We start from the raw sequence: 18,017 nt of genomic DNA on the forward strand, positions 1-18,017 counted from the left end.
ACTTACCTTTGGTTTCTATTTCGTCGTCCATTCCCTCTGAAGTCCCTGAGTTCCTCTCTGATTATCAAGATGTCTTTGACGAACCCAAGCTTGGGTCGTTACCTCCGCACCGTGAGTGCGATTGTGCCATAGATTTGATACCGGGTTGTAAATATCCCAAGGGTCGTTTGTTTAATCTGTCTGTGCCGGAACATGCTGCTATGCGGGAATATATAAAGGAGTCTTTGGAAAAGGGACATATTCGTCCATCTTCTTCTCCCTTGGGAGCTGGGTTTTTCTTTGTCTCAAAGAAAGACGGCTCTTTGAGACCATGTATTGATTATCGGCTTCTGAATAAGATCACTGTTAAGTATCAATACCCATTGCCATTGCTTACTGATTTGTTTGCTCGTATAGAGGGTGCTAAGTGGTTCTCTAAAATTGATCTTCGTGGGGCGTATAATTTGGTGCGGATCAGGCAGGGGGATGAGTGGAAGACCGCATTTAATACGCCCGAGGGCCACTTTGAGTATTTGGTCATGCCTTTTGGTCTTTCTAATGCCCCTTCAGTTTTCCAGTCTTTTATGCATGATATTTTCCGCGATTTTCTGGATAAATTTATGATAATATATCTGGATGATATTCTGATTTTTTCTGATGACTGGGACTCTCATGTCCAGCAGGTCAGGAGAGTTTTTCAGGTTCTGCGGTCTAATTCTTTATGTGTGAAGGGGTCTAAGTGCGTTTTTGGGGTCCAGAAAATTTCCTTTTTGGGGTATATTTTTTCTCCCTCCTCCATTGAGATGGATCCCGTCAAGGTGCAAGCTATTTGTGACTGGACTCAGCCCTCCTCTCTTAAGGGTCTTCAGAGATTTTTGGGCTTTGCCAACTTTTACCGCCGATTTATTGCTGGTTTTTCGGATGTCGTTAAACCACTGACTGATTTGACCAGACAAGGCGCTGATGTTGCTAATTGGTCCCCTCATGCTGTAGAGGCCTTTCAGGAGCTTAAGCGCCGTTTTGCCTCTGCCCCTGTGTTGCGTCAGCCTGATGTGAATCTGCCTTTTCAGGTTGAGGTTGACGCTTCGGAGATCGGAGCTGGGGCAGTGTTGTCGCAGAAAGGTTCCGACTGCTCCGTCATTAGGCCTTGTGCCTTCTTTTCTCGCAAATTTTCGCCCGCAGAGCGGAATTATGATGTTGGGAATCGGGAGCTTTTGGCCATGAAGTGGGCGTTTGAGGAGTGGCGCCATTGGCTCGAGGGGGCTAGGCATCAGGTGGTGGTATTGACTGACCACAAAAATTTGATTTATCTTGAGACTGCCAGACGCCTGAATCCTAGACAGGCGCGCTGGTCTTTATTTTTTTCTCGCTTTAATTTTGTGGTGTCATACCTACCGGGTTCTAAGAATGTTAAGGCAGATGCCCTTTCTAGGAGTTTTGACCCGGACTCTCCTGGTAATTCTGAACCCACAGGTATCCTTAGGGAGGGAGTAATTTTGTCGGCCGTTTCTCCTGATCTGCGGCGGTCCTTGCAAGAGTTTCAGGCGGATAGACCGGATCGTTGTCCGCCTGATAGACTGTTTGTTCCGGATGATTGGACCAGCAGAGTCATCTCTGAGGTACATTCTTCTGCATTGGCAGGTCATCCCGGAATTTTTGGTACCAGGGATTTGGTGGCAAGATCCTTCTGGTGGCCTTCCCTGTCACGAGATGTGCGAGTCTTTGTGCAGTCATGTGACGTTTGTGCTCGGGCCAAGTCTTGTAGTTCTCGGGCTAGCGGACTGCTGTTGCCCTTGCCTATTCCTAAGAGGCCTTGGACACACATCTCGATGGATTTTATTTCAGATCTGCCTGTTTCCCAGAAGATGTCTGTCATCTGGGTGGTCTGTGACCGTTTCTCTAAAATGGTCCATTTGGTTCCTCTGCCCAAGTTGCCTTCTTCTTCTGAGTTGGTTCCTCTGTTTTTTCAGAATGTTGTCCGATTGCACGGTATTCCTGAGAATATTGTTTCTGACAGAGGTACCCAATTTGTGTCTAGATTTTGGCGGGCATTCTGTGCTAGGATGGGCATAGATTTGTCTTTTTCATCTGCTTTTCACCCTCAGACTAATGGCCAGACCGAGCGGACTAATCAGACCCTGGAGACATATCTGAGGTGTTTTGTCTCTGCTGACCAGGATGATTGGGTTGCTTTTTTGCCATTGGCAGAGTTCGCCCTCAATAATCGGGCCAGCTCTTCCACCTTGGTGTCCCCGTTTTTCTGTAATTCGGGGTTTCACCCTCGATTTTCCTCCGGTCAGGTGGAATCCTCGGATTGTCCTGGAGTGGATGCGGTGGTGGAGAGATTGCATCACATCTGGGGGCAGGTTATGGACAATTTGAAGTTGTCCCAGGAGAAGACTCAGCGTTTTGCCAACCGTCATCGTCGTGTTGGTTCTCGGCTTTGTGTTGGAGATTTGGTGTGGTTGTCTTCTCGTTTTGTCCCTATGAGGGTCTCTTCTCCTAAGTTTAAACCTCGGTTCATCGGCCCTTATAGAATATTGGAGATTCTTAATCCTGTTTCTTTCCGTTTGGACCTCCCTGCGTCCTTTTCCATTCATAACGTTTTTCATCGGTCGTTATTGCGCAGGTATGAGGTACCTGTGGTACCTTCAGTTGAGCCTCCTGCTCCGGTGTTGGTTGAGGGTGAGTTGGAGTACGTTGTGGAGAAAATTTTGGACTCTCGTGTTTCCAGACGGAGACTCCAGTATCTGGTCAACTGGAAGGGTTACGGCCAGGAGGATAATTCTTGGGTCAATGCATCTGATGTTCATGCTTCTGATCTTGTTCGTGCCTTCCATAGGGCTCATCCTGGTCGCCCTGGTGGATCTGGTGAGGGTTCGGTGCCCCCTCCTTGAGGGGGGGGTACTGTTGTGAATTTGGATTCTGGGCTCCCCCGGTGGCCGCTTGTGGAATTGGACTTGTCATCCTCTTTCCTGTTTCACCTGGTTCCATCAGTAGTGGGTGTCGCTATTTAAGCTCATTTCTCTGGTGGTTTCTTGCCGGTCAACAATGTTATCTGATGCCTCTCAGTGCTTGTTCCTGCTTCTAGACTACTACTAGATAAGTTGGACTTTTGTCCATGTTTTGTTTTGCCTATTTGTTCCAGTTCACAGCTGAAGTTTTGTTACTGTGTCTGGAAAGCTCTCGTTGATCAGGGATTGCTACTCTGGCGTTATGAGTTAATGCCAGAGTTTAAGGTAATCTCTGGATGGTGTTTTGTTAGTGTTTTTCTGCTGACCATGAAAGTATACTATCTGTCTTCTGCTATCTAGTAAGCGGACCTCAAATTTGCTAAGACTATTTTCCTGCTGCGTTTGTTGTTTCATCTGAACTCACCGTCATTATATGTGGGGGGCTACTGTCTTCTTTGGAATATTTCTCTAGAGGTGAGCCAGGTCTTATATTTCCCTCTGCTAGCTATTTAGGTCTTAGGCCAGAGCTGGGCATCTAGCGATAAATAGGAAATGCTACCTGGCTATTTCTAGTTGCGCGGCAGGCTTAGTTCATGGTCAGTATAGTTCCATCTTCCGAGAGCTTGTCCCTCTATAGGCTTGCTATGATCTCTGCCTGCAGAGTTCATGACAATTTTCACAGCGTATTTTAGCTGGGGGTTTTTTATGTTTTTTTTTTTGTTTTTTTACTAGGCACTAAAAGAAGCATGGAATGTATAGGCAGAGACCTGATTGGATAAACAGAACTTTACATTTCCTTCTTATCTACGAGCTAAACTTGTCCAGCCGCATAAAAAATGCAACTATCCTGTCAAATATAATTGACTTTCAGTTTTCAGATGACCTTCAAAGAGAACTAAAACACACAGTTAGGCCGGTTTCACACGTCAGTAGCTCCGGTACGTGTGATGACAGTTTCCTCACGAACCAGAGACACTGACTCACGTAGACACATTAAAATAAATGTGTCTCTGCACATGTCAGCGTGTTTTCACGGACCATGTGTCCGTGTGCAAAACACGGAGACATGTCCCCTTTTTCCGGCAGCACGGTCCACAAAGGGTCCCGCACACGTGCACACGGAGAACAGTGTGCACTCTCCTCCGTGTGCACGTACCGCCGCAGGAGAAACAGTGCTACAGTTAAGTGCTGTCCCCTGCTTTTGGTGCTGAAGCCGGCATTCATTCCTTCTCCCCAGCAGCGTTCGCTGGAGAGAAGGAATGAAAAATCAAGGTTTTTTAAATTTTTTTTTGTTAAAATGTTAAAAATAAAGTTTGGGGTCACCTCCCACCTCCCACCCCCCGTGCGCTCGCCCGCTTGCAGAGAAATACTCACCCAGCTCCCGCGATGCCTCCTCTCAGCGCCGGCAGCCTGTCCTGTGTGAGCGGTCACGTGGTACCGCTCATTACAGTGATGAATATGCGGCTCCACCTCCCATAGGGGTGGAGCCGCATATTCATCACTGTAATGAGCGGTACCACGTGACCGCTCACACAGGACAACACACTCCAGGGAGTCTGATGCAAAAGGGGGTGTTTAATACATACAGTGTAAATTCACACATGTTTCGGTCTGTGAAGACCTTCATCAGTGTGCTATTGTTTAAAGCCAAAAGAGGTATTATTATACACCCTTTATTAGAAAGATTTGCATCAGGTACAAGTGCCAGATGCAGATGTGCCTTTTCTGGGGTAGCTGGGGCAGATGTTTTTAGCCAGGGAGGGCCAATATCCATGGTCCCTCTCTAGGCTATTAATATCTTCCCTCAGTCACTGGCTTTGCCACTTTGGCGGAGAAAATTGCGCGGGAGCCCATGCCAGTTTTTTCCGTGATTTAACCTTTTATTTTAACAGCTAGAGCCCCCATATTTTGCACACACACACTACTAACATTAGTAGTGAGGAATATGAAAAAAAAGGGGTATGAAATGGTTTTACTGTATGTAAACCATGTCTCATATCCTGTCGAATTTCATAAGGAGATAGCAAAAGCCGGCAATTGAATGACCGGCTTTTCTGCTATCTGCTCTGTATGAAATATAAATATATACAGTATATGTGCCTCAATGACATTTATATATATATACCTATACTATGTGTAGGCATTTATTTGATCTATTGTATTCTAACCTGTCAGTGTGATTTTACTGTACACCAAACTGAATTGCCCGCTTTTCCATAGAACACCTGTACATATTTCTCGCAAGTCACACTGATGGTCCGTGTGTAATCTGTATTTTTCTTGCCCCCATTGACTTTCATTGGCGGATTTTTTGTGCAATACGCTGACAAACGCAGCATGCTGCGATTTTCTACGCCAGTAAAATACGGCTGAGAAATATACGGCAGATAGGAGCTGCCCCATAGAAAATCATTGGTCCGTGTGCAATGCGTAGGTTTTGCGCCTCTCATTTGTCCGTAAAACTCTCTAGTGTGACGCCGGCCTTAGACCTGTGGAGGGTGAGTAATGCATGTTTTTGTTTTTTTTTTTTGAAACAGACTACAGACAGGGCACAGGAGTCTTCCAAAATAGTAAAACCTATTTAAAGATATATTCATGCATCAGGTTTTCTCATCCTTGTGCTGTCCTTTCTTCAAACAGAAATCACGCAGACCTTTAATTGAGCCAGTCACGTATCTATTTGTTAACAGATGTCTGTGCTATTCTCATCAGTGTTTGCCGATCTGAATTGGCCATTGAATCTATGGCGATGTTTTTAAAATGGATGAGAAAAATGCAAGCAGAACGGATGACACAAGAGAGAAAAATGATCCATTATATTGTGGGTGCCTATAGGTTGCAGTGACGGCCAGGGGCCTGATGAAGACCCCCGTGCCTGTCATCATGGTCTCTTTGAAAGCCAGCTCATGGCTGGAATTCATATGAGACTGTGATTTTTGCTACACATAGCAATACCAGTATTAATGTGTGTAGCACAAGCGATCAGATGGCACAGATCACACAGCTACGTCAAAGAAAAAATAAAAAAGGTATAGCTCTTGGAAGAAGTGGATGAAAAAACAAAAACAAAAAATCGCCTGATCCTTATGGCTGAAATGATTTGCCTTGACAAGAGTCTGTGCTGTCTCCTGGCTTCTATCACTATGGCTGCATGTGTATTTCTATCAATCTATACCTTAAAGGTGCTGTCCGGTCCAAATCAATAAGTCTGCAGTAACTCTGTGTGACTGCAGACTTATGAATCCCCCAAGGCGCGCACTGTGCGCTGCGAGAATTCGCCGGTTTCTGACCCAGGACCAGAGGTTATGTATGAGTAAGGCCGGGATCACACATACGCGAGATACGGCCAAGTCTCACAGGTGAAAACCCAGCTCTGGCGCCGGCACACCGGAGCGGAGCGTGCAGCTCCATGTATTGCTGTGCGGCTGCACGCTCCTCTCCGGAGTGCCGGCGCCAGAGCTGGGTTTTCACCTGTGAGACTCGGCCATATCTTGCGTATGTGTGATCCCGGCCTTGTGCATACTCCCTGCCAGTGGGCACGGCCTCGCTCTCCATACGATTGTCCAGTGGGCGTGGCTTCGCTCTCCATACGGTTGTCCAGTGGGCGTGGCCTCGTACCATACAAGTGTATGGAGAGTGAGGCCACGCCCACTGCCCGGGAGTATGTATAACTCATACATGCCTGTTCCCGGCTCAGAAACTCGCGAATACCTGTAGCACACAGTGTGCTCTGGGGGGATTCAGAATTTGGCGGTCACACAGAGAGACTGCAGATTTCTTGATTTGGGCAGGACAACCCCTTTAAAGTGCCTTTTGCCGAGCAGCTTCATCACCCCAGTGCTGATGTACAGTATAATAACGCCATTCATTAGGATCAAAACTAATTCTGAAAATCTAATTGAAATTACAGGATAACGCCAACAATGTTTTATGACGTTTCTTGTCTGCAGCTCAGCCAGAGGCCTACGGTCGAGGAGCTGAGGGAAAAGAAAATCTTAATTCGTTTCAGCGATTATGTGGAGGTGGCGGATGCACAAGACTACGACAGGAGGGCAGACAAACCTTGGACTCGATTAACAGCCGCTGACAAAGTTTGTATCTTTCGCATTACCTTCCCAGAATTAGTAAGGTACATAGAAAGTATTAGCCAGTGTGCACAGGCTCCCGGCTCATGTAGGCACCGATGGAGTCACAAAGGGCTCTGTGCTCACCGTGCAGTTTTCTGCCCTATGGTCATCTTCTCACTATGAGCTTTGGGTGAGTTTTTGAGGTTGCTCATTTTCTGCACCTACTAAGTAAATTAGGTTACTTGTGTTTTTTCATTTCGTTTTTGAGTGTGTTGTGCATCTTTATCGAGTTTTTGACTCTGCAGTTTTTGCGTCTTTAAGTAGGTCATACTTTAAATAAAGCTACTTTGTTCCTGGTATTTGGCTTTGACAAAACGTCATGTTCAGATTACATGCTGTTTTGCATTTAAAAATCATGTGCATTTTTACCTGCGGATTTTCCACATCTAATGTAATTCTACAAGGAAAATCTGCACTTAAAACTCACCGTATCCACAAGACAAATTGACATGTTGCAGATTTCAAACACGCAGAGTCGGTCAATTTACTTTGTGCAAAAAGAAAAAAAAAAAAGAGCACAGTGGGCGGGAGACTTCTATAAATCCCATCCACTTTGCTGGAACTGTAAGACACTGCACTTTTTTGATGCAGCAAAATGCAGAAAGTCAAAAACTTATTGTGGGCACACAGCCTTTGGCTACATTCCTACAATGAGTATTCGTTTTTGATGCTGCAGATTTTCTGCAGCATTTCTGCACCTCTTTGATAAGTTTCCTACATTTTTTCATAGAATGTTAGAGTTGGATGGGACCTCAAGGGTCATTGTGTCCAACCCCCCTCCATGCAGGATTCACTAAACCATCTCAGACAGATGCCTGTCCAGCCTGTTTTTGGAGACTTCCATTGAAGGAGGACTCACCACCTCTCGTCGCAGCCTGTTCCACTCATTGATTACCCTAACTGTCAAACAGATTTTTCTAATATCTAATCTGTGTCTCCTCCTTATCAGTTTCCTTCCATTAGGGTACCGTCACACATTGAAATTTCCATCGCTGCGACGGCACGATTCGTGACGTCGCAGCGTCGTATAATCATCGCTCCAGCGTCGTAGACTGCGGTCACACGTTGCAATCACGGCGCTGGAGCAATGCCGAAGTCCCCGGGTAACCAGGGTAAACGTCGGGTAACTAAGCGCAGGGCTGCGCTTAGTAACCCGATGTTTACCCTGGTTACCAGCGTAAACGTAAAAAAAACAAACAGTACATACTCACCCGTCGGTGTCCTTCAGGTCCCTTGCCGTCTGCTTCCTGCTCTGAGTGCAGCCGTACAGTGAGAGCAGAGCGCAGCACCGCTGTGATCTGCTCTCACTTTCCGGCCGGCACTCAGAGCAGGAAGCAGACGGCAAGGGACCTGAAGGACACCGACGGGTGAGTATGTACTGTTTGTTTTTTTACGTTTACGCTGGTAACCAGGGTAAACATCGGGTTACTAAGCGCGGCCCTGCGCTTAGTTACCCGATGTTTACCCTGGTTACAAGCAAAGACATCGCTGGATCGCTGTCACACACAACGATCCAGCGATGACAGCGGGTGATCAAGCGACGAAAGAAAGTTCCAAACGATCTGCTACGACGTACGATTCTCAGCAGGGTGTCTGATCGCAGTAGCGTGTCAGACACTGCGATATCGTAACGATATCGCTAGAACGTCATGAATCGTAACGTCGTAGCGATGGAAATTTCAATGTGTGACGGTACCCTTACTTCTTGTGTTTGCATGTGCAAATGAGAATACTCTCTGTACTGTGACATCTATTCAGATATTTGTAGACAGCTAATAAGTCTCCTCTTTTAGGCTGGAGTCTCACTAACGATTTTAAAATCTGTCTGACTTTGATCCTGCAAAGTCAGACGAGTGTAATGCAAGTCTCTTGCGAGTGTTATGCGTTTTTTATGCAAGTACAATCCGATTTTTCACACCTAGCATCTGATTTACACCCGAATGCATTGTGATTACTATCCTACTGCAATGCGATTTTAACATGAGCTTTTACATTCAGCAATTTTCTATGTCTTTTACACATCGTTTTCAAAGGAAATATTCTTCAAAACATATATATATATATATATATATACTGCTCACAAAAATAAAGGGAACACTAAAATCCTACATCCTAGATATCACTTAATGAAATGTTCCAATTGTAAGTTTTTATTCATTACATAGTGGAATGTGTTGAGAACAATAAAGCCTAAAAAGGATCAATGTAAATCACAACTAATATCCCATAGAGGTCTGGAGTTGGAATGATGCTCAAAATCAAAGTGAAAAATGAAGTTACAGGCTGATCCAACTTCAGGGGAAATGCCTCAAGACAAGGAAATGATGCTCAGTAGTGTGTGGCCTCCACATGCCTGCATGACCTCCCTACAACACCTGGGCATACTCCTGATGAGGCGGCAGATGGTCTCCTGAGGGATCTCCTCCCAGACCTGGACTAAAGCATCCGCCAACTCCTGGACAGTCTGTGGTGCAATGTGATGTTGGCGGATGGTGCAAGACATGGTGTCCCAGATGTGTTCAGTCGGATTCAGGTCTGGGGAACGGGCGGGCCAGTCCACAGCTTCAATGCCTTCATCTTGCAGGGACTGCTGACACACTCCAGCCACACGAGGTCTGGCATTATCCTGCATTAGGAGGAACCCAGGGCCAAGCGCACCAGCATATGGTCTCACAAGGGGTCTGTGGATCTCATCTCAAAACCTAATGGCAGTCAGGCTAGCTCTGGCAAGCACATGGAGGGCTGTGCGGCCCTCAAAAGAAAGGCCATCCCACACCATTACTGACCCACTACCAAACCGGTCATGCTGAAGGATGTTGCAGGCAGCAGATTGCTCTCCAGACTCTGTCACATGTGCTCAGTGTGAACCTGCTTTCATCTGTGAAGAGGACAGGGCGCCAGTGGCGAATTTGCCAATCCTGGTGTTCTGTGGGAAAGGCCAAGCATCCTGCACGGTGTTGGGCTGTGAGAACAACCCCCATCTGTGGACGTTGAGCACTCAGACCATCCTCATGGAGTCAGTTTCTAACCGTTTGTGCAGACACATGCACATTTGTGGCCTGCTGGAGGTCATTTTGCAGGGCTCTGTCAGTGCTCCTCCTGTTCCTCCTTGCACAAAGGCTGAGGTAGCGGTCCTGCTGCTGTATTGTTGCCCTCCTATGGCCCCCTCCACATCTCCTGGTGTACTGGCCTGTCTTCTGGTAGCGCCTCCAGCCTCTGGACACTACGCTGACAGGAACAGCAAACCTTCTTGCCACAGCTTGCATTGATGTGCCATCCTGGATGAGCTGCACAACCTGAACCATTTGTGTGCATTCTAGAGTCCCTCTCATGCTACGACGACTGTGAAAGCACAACCAACATTCAAAAATGACCAAAACATCAGCCAGAAAGCATTGGTACTGATATGTGGTATGTGGTCCCCACCTGCAGAACCACTACTTTATTGAGTGTGTCTTGATAATTGCCAATAATTTCCATCTGTTGTCTATTCCATTTGCACGACAGCATATGAAATTGATTGTCAAATAGTGTTGCTTCCTAAGTGGACAGTTTGATTTCACAGAAGTTTGATTTACTTGGAGTTATATTCTGTTGTTTAACTGTTCCCTTGATTTTTTTGAGCAGTGTATATGATAGATAGATAGATAGATAGATAGATAGATAGATAGGTTAGAATAGATATATACACATAGAATAGATAGATATATATATAGATGTCAGTGACACACACACATTTAGATGTACCGCATATACTCGAGTATAAGCCGAGATTTTCAGCCCAAATTTTTGGGCTGAAAGTGCCCCTCTCGGCTTATACTCGAGTCACGGGCGGCGGCAGGGTCGGCGGGTGAGGGGGAGAGGGCGCTGAGGCATACTTACCTGCTTCCGGGGCTCCTGGCGCTGTCCCTGCAGTCCCACGGTCTCCAGGTGCCGCAGCTCTTCCCCTGTTCAGCGGTCACATGGGACCGCTCATTAGAGAAATTAATATGGACTCCACTCCCATAGGGGTGGAGCCGCATATTCATTTCTCTAATGAGCGGTAACGGTGACCGCTGATAGAGGAAGAGGCTGCGGCACCGAAGACCAGCTGTCCGGGGGAAGGAGCGGGACGCCGGGAGCAGGTAAGTATTACATATTCACCTGTCTGCGTTCCACACGCCGAGCGCCGCTCCATCTTCCCGGCGTCTCTCCGCACTGACTGTGCAGGTCAGAGGGCGCGATGACGCATATAGTGTGCGCGCCGCCCTCTGCCTGATCAGTCAGTGCAGAGAGACGCCGGGACGGGACGCTGAGGAGCTGCAAGCAAGAGAGGTGAGTATGTCATTTTTTTTTATTGCAGCAGCAGCAGCAATGGCACAGCTTTCTATGGTACATCTATGGGGCAATAATGAACGGTGCAGAGCACTATATGGCACAGCTATGGGGCAATAATGAACAGTGCAGAGCACTATATGGCACAGCTATGGGGCAATAATGAACGGTGCAGAGCACTATATGGCACAGCTATGGGGCAATAATGAAAGGTGCAGAGCACTATATGGCACAGCTATGGGGCAATAATGAACGGTGCAGAGCACTATATGGCACAGCTATGGGGCAATAATGAATGGTGCAGAGCACTATATGGCACAGCTATGGGGCAATAATGAACGGTGCAGAGCACTATATGGCACAGCTATGGGGCAATAATGAATGGTGCAGAGCACTATATGGCACAGCTATGGGGCAATAATGAACGGTGCAGAGCACTATATGGCACAGCTATGGGGCAATAATGAATGGTGCAGAGCACTATATGGCACAGCTATGGGGCAATAATGAACGGTGCAGAGCACTATATGGCACAGCTATGAGGCAATAATGAACGGTGCAGAGCACTATATGGCACAGCTTTCTATGGTACAGCTATGGGGCAATAATGAACGGTGCAGAGCACTATATGGCACAGCTATGGGGCAATAATGAACGGTGCAGAGCACTATATGGCACAGCTTTCTATGGAACAGCTATGGGGCAATAATGAACGGTGCAGAGCACTATATGGCACAGCTATGGTCGGCTTATACTCGGGTCGGCTTATACTCGAGTATATACGGTATATATATTACATATATATTACATAGATAGAAGAAAAGCTGGCAATTCAGCACCACGTACTGTAAAATCACAGCAGGAGCCAACAGGATAGAAGAGATGGATTACATATAGTAAGTTCAAGTAGAATAGATAGATATATAGATGTCAGTGACATATACAATTAGTACAGTGTGTGTACAGCTTACTGTGCATGTATTTAATAAAAAAAAAAATTTCCAATAAAAACGGCGCGGGCTCCTGCGTAATTTTCTTAACCAGCAGAGGGAAAGCCGACAGCTAGGGTCAGATGTTTATAGCGTGGGAAGGGGAGTAATATCCATGGAGTTCCCAGGCTATTAATATCAGCTCACAGCTGTATACTTAGCCTTTTCTGGCTATTAAAATGGGGGACCCCCCAAAAAAATGACGTAGGGTCCACCTATAATTAATAGCCAGCAAAGGCTATGCAGACAGCTGCAGGCTGATATTAATAGCTTAGGAAGGGGTCATGGATACTGCCCCCCCAGGTTAAAAACATCAGCTCTCAGCCACCCCAGAAAAGGCACATCTATAAGATGTGCCAATTCTGGCACTTAGCCTCGCTCTTCTCATTTGCCCTGTAGTGGCGGCAAGTGGAATGATAGTTTGGAGAGGTTGATGTCACCTTTGTATTGTCAGGTGACATCTAGCCCCAAGGTTAGTAATGGAGAGGCTTCAATAAGACGCCCCCATTACTAACCTCATAGTCCTATTGTATAAAAACAAAGACACCCATAATAAAGTCCTTTCATTGAAAGAATGACACAGACTCCTTTAATAAATCTTAATTAAATCATACTTACAACCTCACCTATTCCCCCATTGTCTTCTGCAAAAGAGTTTAAAAAAACCAAACAAGAATATTCCTCACCTTTCCGCAGAGAAGATAATAATCCATTTGCCCCATGACGGGTCTAGCTCTGCTGCATCTAGATGGCAGGCTGCATAGTTGCATGATGTGACCATACAGCCTATAATCCAGCAGAGACACTGAGCAGCGTGTGCTCAGTGTCTCCCTGTGAACTCATATTACCTGTCTGATGGCACAGCGAGCGTGACAAAGTTCTGCTCGCGGTGCCGTCAGACATGTTCTGGGAGTTCATCAGCCATTGAACTCACTTCTCACCTATATGACAGCAGCGTGGGAATGGTGGGAAATTGTTTTCAGAAAAATAATGTTTTAATAAATACATGTACAGTAAGCTGCACACACACTGTACTAATTGTATACGTCACTGACATATGTATATCTATTCTATATGCATTTACTGTATGTAATCCATCTCTTCTATCCTACGGCTCCTGCTGTGATTTTACACTACACGGCTGCTGAATTGCCGGCTTTTCTATCTATCTATGTATGTTATATATATGTGTATATATATATATATATATATATATATATATATACACACAGTACAGACCAAAAGTTTGCACTCACCTTCTCATTTAAAGATTTCTCATAACTATGAAAATTGTACATTCACACTGAAGGCATCAAAACTGTGAATTAACACATGTGGAATTTGGAATTATATACTTAACAAAAAAGTGTTAAACAACTGAAAATATGTCTTATATTCTAGGTTCTTCAAATTAGCCACCTTTTGCTTTGATGACTGCTTTGCACATTCTTGGCATTCTCTTGATGAGCTTCAAGAGGTAGTCACCGGGAATGGTCTTCCAACAATCTTGAAGGAGTTCCCAGAGATGCTTAGCACTTGTTGGCCCTTTTGCCTTCACTCTGCGGTCCAGCTCACCCCAAACCATCTCGATTGGGTTCAGGTCTGGTGACTGTGGAGGCCAGGTCATCTGGTGTAGCACCCCATCACTCTCCTTCTTGGTCAAATAGCCCTTACACAGCCTTGAGATGTGTTTGGGGTCTTTATCCTGTTGAAAAACAAATGATGGTCCAACTAAAACGCAAACCGTATGGAATAGCATGCCGCTGCAAGATGCCGTGGTAGCCATGCTGGTTCAGTATGCCTTCAATTTTGAATAAATCCCCAACCGTGCCACCAGCAAAACACCCCCACACCATCACATATTCTCCTCCATGCTTCACGGTGGGAACCAGGGTGTAGAGTCCATCCGTTCACCTTTTCTGCGTCGCACCAAGACACGGTGGTTGGAACCAAAGATCTCAAATTTGGACTCATCAGACCAAAGCACAGATTTCCACTGGTCTAATGTCTATTCCTTATGTTCTTTAGCCCAAACAAGTCTCTTCTGCTTGTTGCCTATCCTTAGCCGTGGTTTCCTAGCAGCTATTTTACCATGAAGGCCTGCTGCACAAAGTCTCCTCTTAACAGTTGTTGTAGAGATGTGTCTGTTGCTAGAACTCTGTGTGGCATTGACCTGGTCTCTAATCTGAGCTCCTGTTAACCTGCGATTTCTGAGGCTGGTGACTCGGATAAACTTATGCTCAGAAGCAGAGGTGACTCTTGGTCTTCCTTTCCTGAGGTGGTCCTCATGTGAGCCAGTTTCTTTGTAGCGCTTCATGGTTTTTGTAACTGCACTTGGGGACACTTTCAAAGTTTTCCCAATTTTTCGGACTGACTGACCTTCATTTCTTAAAGTAATGATGGTCACTCGTTTTTCTTTACTTAGAATTTGTATTTTGGCAAGAAAAAAGCAGCTAACAGTCTGTTCAGTAGGACTATCAGCTGTGTATCCACCAGACTTCTGCACAACACGACTGATGGTGTCAACCCCTTTTATAAGGCAAGAAATCCCATTTATTAAACCTGACAGGGCACACCTTTGAAGTGAAAACCATTCCCGGGGACTACCTCTTGAAGCTCATCAATAGAATGCCAAGAGTGTGCAAAGCAGTCATCAAGGCAAAAGATGGCTACTTTGAAGAACCTAGCATATAAGACATATTTTCAGTTGTTTCACACTTTTTTGTTAAGTATATAATTCCACATGTCTTAATTCATAGTTTTGATGCCTTCAGTGTGAATTTACAATTTTCATAGTCATCGCTGATTGGTCGCGCCTGGCTGGCCGATCAGCGAAGCGTGGTTCAAATCTGGCGCCAATTCGCGGCCGGACTGCGCCGGTCGCTGATTGGCTGTGCGCGACCAATCACTGAAGCTGTGTTTAAATCCTGTGCCAATATCGCTGATTGGTCGCGGCCAGCCAGGCGCTACCAATCAGCGAAGTGTGGTTTAAATCCCGCATCAATTCGCATCTGGACTGCGTTTGTCGCTGATTAGTCGCAGGATGTCGGGGGTTCGGGGCGCTCGATGTCGGGGGTTCGGGGTGCAGGATATAGTACAGCCACGTAGTATATAACACAGCCACGTAGTATATAGCACAGCCATGTAGTATGTAGTATATAACACAGCCATGTAGTATGTAGTATATAGCACAGCCACGTAGTATATAGCAGCCACGTAGTACATAGCACAGCCTGAGGTATATAGCACAGCCGCGTAGTATATAGCAGCCACATAGTATATAGCAGCCACGTAGCATATAGCAGCCACGTAGTATATAGCACAGCCACGTAGTATATAGCAGCCACGTAGTGTATAGCAGCCATATAGTATGTAGCAGCCACATAGTATGTAGCACAGCCACGTAGTATATAACAGCCACGTAGTATATAGCAGCCACATAGTATGTAGCAGCCACGTAGTATATAACAGTCCACGCAGTAAATAACACAGCCACGTAGTATATATCAGTCACACAGTATATAACATAGCCCACGTAGTATACAGCAGTGTGGGCACAATAGCTCTGTTAAAAAAAAGAATTAAAATAAAAAAATAGTTATATAGTCACCCTCCGGCGTCCACTGATGCGCGCGAGCGGCGAGGCTGCCGCCAGCTTCCGCTCCCAGTGATGCATTGCGAAATTACCCAGATGACTTAGCAATGCATCTCTGGGAACTGAAGCTGGCGGCAGCCTCGCTGCTCACACGCATCGGTTGACAGCGGAAGGCGAGAATAGCACCATTTTTTATACATTATATCTTTTTACTATTGATGCTGCATATGGAGTATGGAGGGGGCACTGACTGCAGGGGAGTAGGGAGCGGCCATTTCGTGGCCGAACTGTGCCCGTCGCTGATTGGTCGTGGCCGCTGGCCGCGACCAATCAGCGACTTGGGATTTCCGTGACAGACAGACAGACGGAAGTGCCCCTTAGACGATTATATAGATATATATATATGTGTGTGTCACTGACATCTATATAACTCTGTATTCTATGTGTATATATCTGTTCTATTCTAACCTGTCACGCTGTGATTTTACTGTCCGCGGCACATGAATTGCCGGTGTGCGATCAGTGTGTAAAAATCGGACAGCACTCACATGGTCCAAGTGCTGTGCGATTTTTTTTTTTTTCTCGCACCCTTTGACTTCTATTGCAGGATACGATCCTATTTCCGATTACAATTGCAGCATGCTGCAACTTTTTTTCCAGTTCAATCATGATCCGAGCTGGAAAAAAAAGCAGATGAACACACAATCATAGAATAACATTGGTCCGAATTCAATCCGATTTTTTTATTGGATTGCATTCGTCCAATTTCATCGCAACTGTGAATGAGCCCTTAGCCTTCTTTTTTGCAAGCTAAACATTCCCGTTCTTTAACCGTTCCTCATAGGACATACTTTGCAGTCCCCTCACCATCCTGGCAGCTCGTCTCTGAACTTGCTCCAGTTTTTCAATGTCTTTTTTAAAATGTGGTACCCAGAAATGGACACAGAAGATGGAGAACAAGATATCTCCATCTTCTTTATTATGAGAGTCTGTGGAAATCAGACCGCACTTGGATGCCATCTGAGTGCAGTGTGAGGTTTTCCATGGATTTGAATTTGTATGAGCCACCCAATTTGCAAAGAAACTCGCAACATGCTGTGATTTTTTTTCTTTTGCCAAATCGACATGAGAGAAAAACGCAGATCTGCACTGCCCTGTAGTATAATATTGGTCCGAGTGCTATCGAAAAAAAGAGTGTAAAAGAACATTGTACTCGTAAACGAAACTGACGTTGCGGATTTCAAAAATGCACCGCAGGTTAGTTTAGGCTGTGTAGAAAGAAAAAAAACTCAGTGGGCATGAGATTTCCACAAATCCCATCCATTATGCTGGAACGTAAGATGCTGGGTTTTTTGCTGACTGAAAACACAGTATCAAAAACTCATTGTGGGAACTTACCGTAATCTAAGGCCTCGTTCACACATTCTGTATTTATCACCCACTCCTGGTTTGGGCTTACAGAGATACTGAGGTAAAATACTGACCAAATACTGATAGTGTGAACGCGGCCTCACAGGGAAGTTTGTTTGATTTATAATTTAATGGAGTTGAATCAATTTTGATCTGATATGTATGGTCATATTTAAGGTGTAAAAACCCTGTAGTTTCATTTGTCGTATCTTGTCATTCCAGGCAGCCATACGAAAAGAGCTAAATGAGTTTAAAAGTACAGAAATGGAGGTTCATGAATTAAGTAGGCATTTAACAAGGTGAGAAAAAAATATTTTCTTGTAATTTCTGTTTCTAGCTTCATTATACAAATTAGAATCCAAAGACTTCCCCAGCCTTTATAAATACAAGTGACTTGTGACTTATATTTATAATATAGGGCAGGGGTTACATTATTATTTATTGCATATGCATCAGCTGCTGCAGAACCTCGTATTTAAGGGGAATCTGTCAGCACAGAACGGCTGTTCAAACTAAGCACCGCCATTTGGCACATAAAGGCAGGGTCAATCATGTAAGTGCACCTTCCCACCTGCTTGGTTTCCCTCAGTCTCCATCCCCTTCTTTGATTGATAGTTCTGGCTTTATTTATCCAGAGAAGGGTGGAGAA

General features: G+C 45.4%; 1 protein-coding gene across 10 annotated transcripts in view; it reads left to right on the forward strand.

The window, feature by feature from the left end:
• The window catches only part of PHACTR1 (phosphatase and actin regulator 1), a 495,254-nt gene that overhangs the window by 475,793 nt on the left and 1,444 nt on the right, over nt 1–18,017 (forward strand). For all 10 annotated transcript variants that reach the window (XM_077269898.1, XM_077269903.1, XM_077269904.1 and 7 more), the window contains 2 exons: nt 6,884–7,024; nt 17,591–17,667. In XM_077269898.1, the coding sequence (XP_077126013.1) occupies nt 6,884–7,024; nt 17,591–17,667 (218 nt within the window). The remainder of the gene's footprint in view (nt 1–6,883; nt 7,025–17,590; nt 17,668–18,017) is intronic.

Source organism: Ranitomeya variabilis, chromosome 6 (assembly GCF_051348905.1).
Source record: "Ranitomeya variabilis isolate aRanVar5 chromosome 6, aRanVar5.hap1, whole genome shotgun sequence".
Lineage (NCBI taxonomy): Eukaryota > Metazoa > Chordata > Amphibia > Anura > Dendrobatidae > Ranitomeya > Ranitomeya variabilis.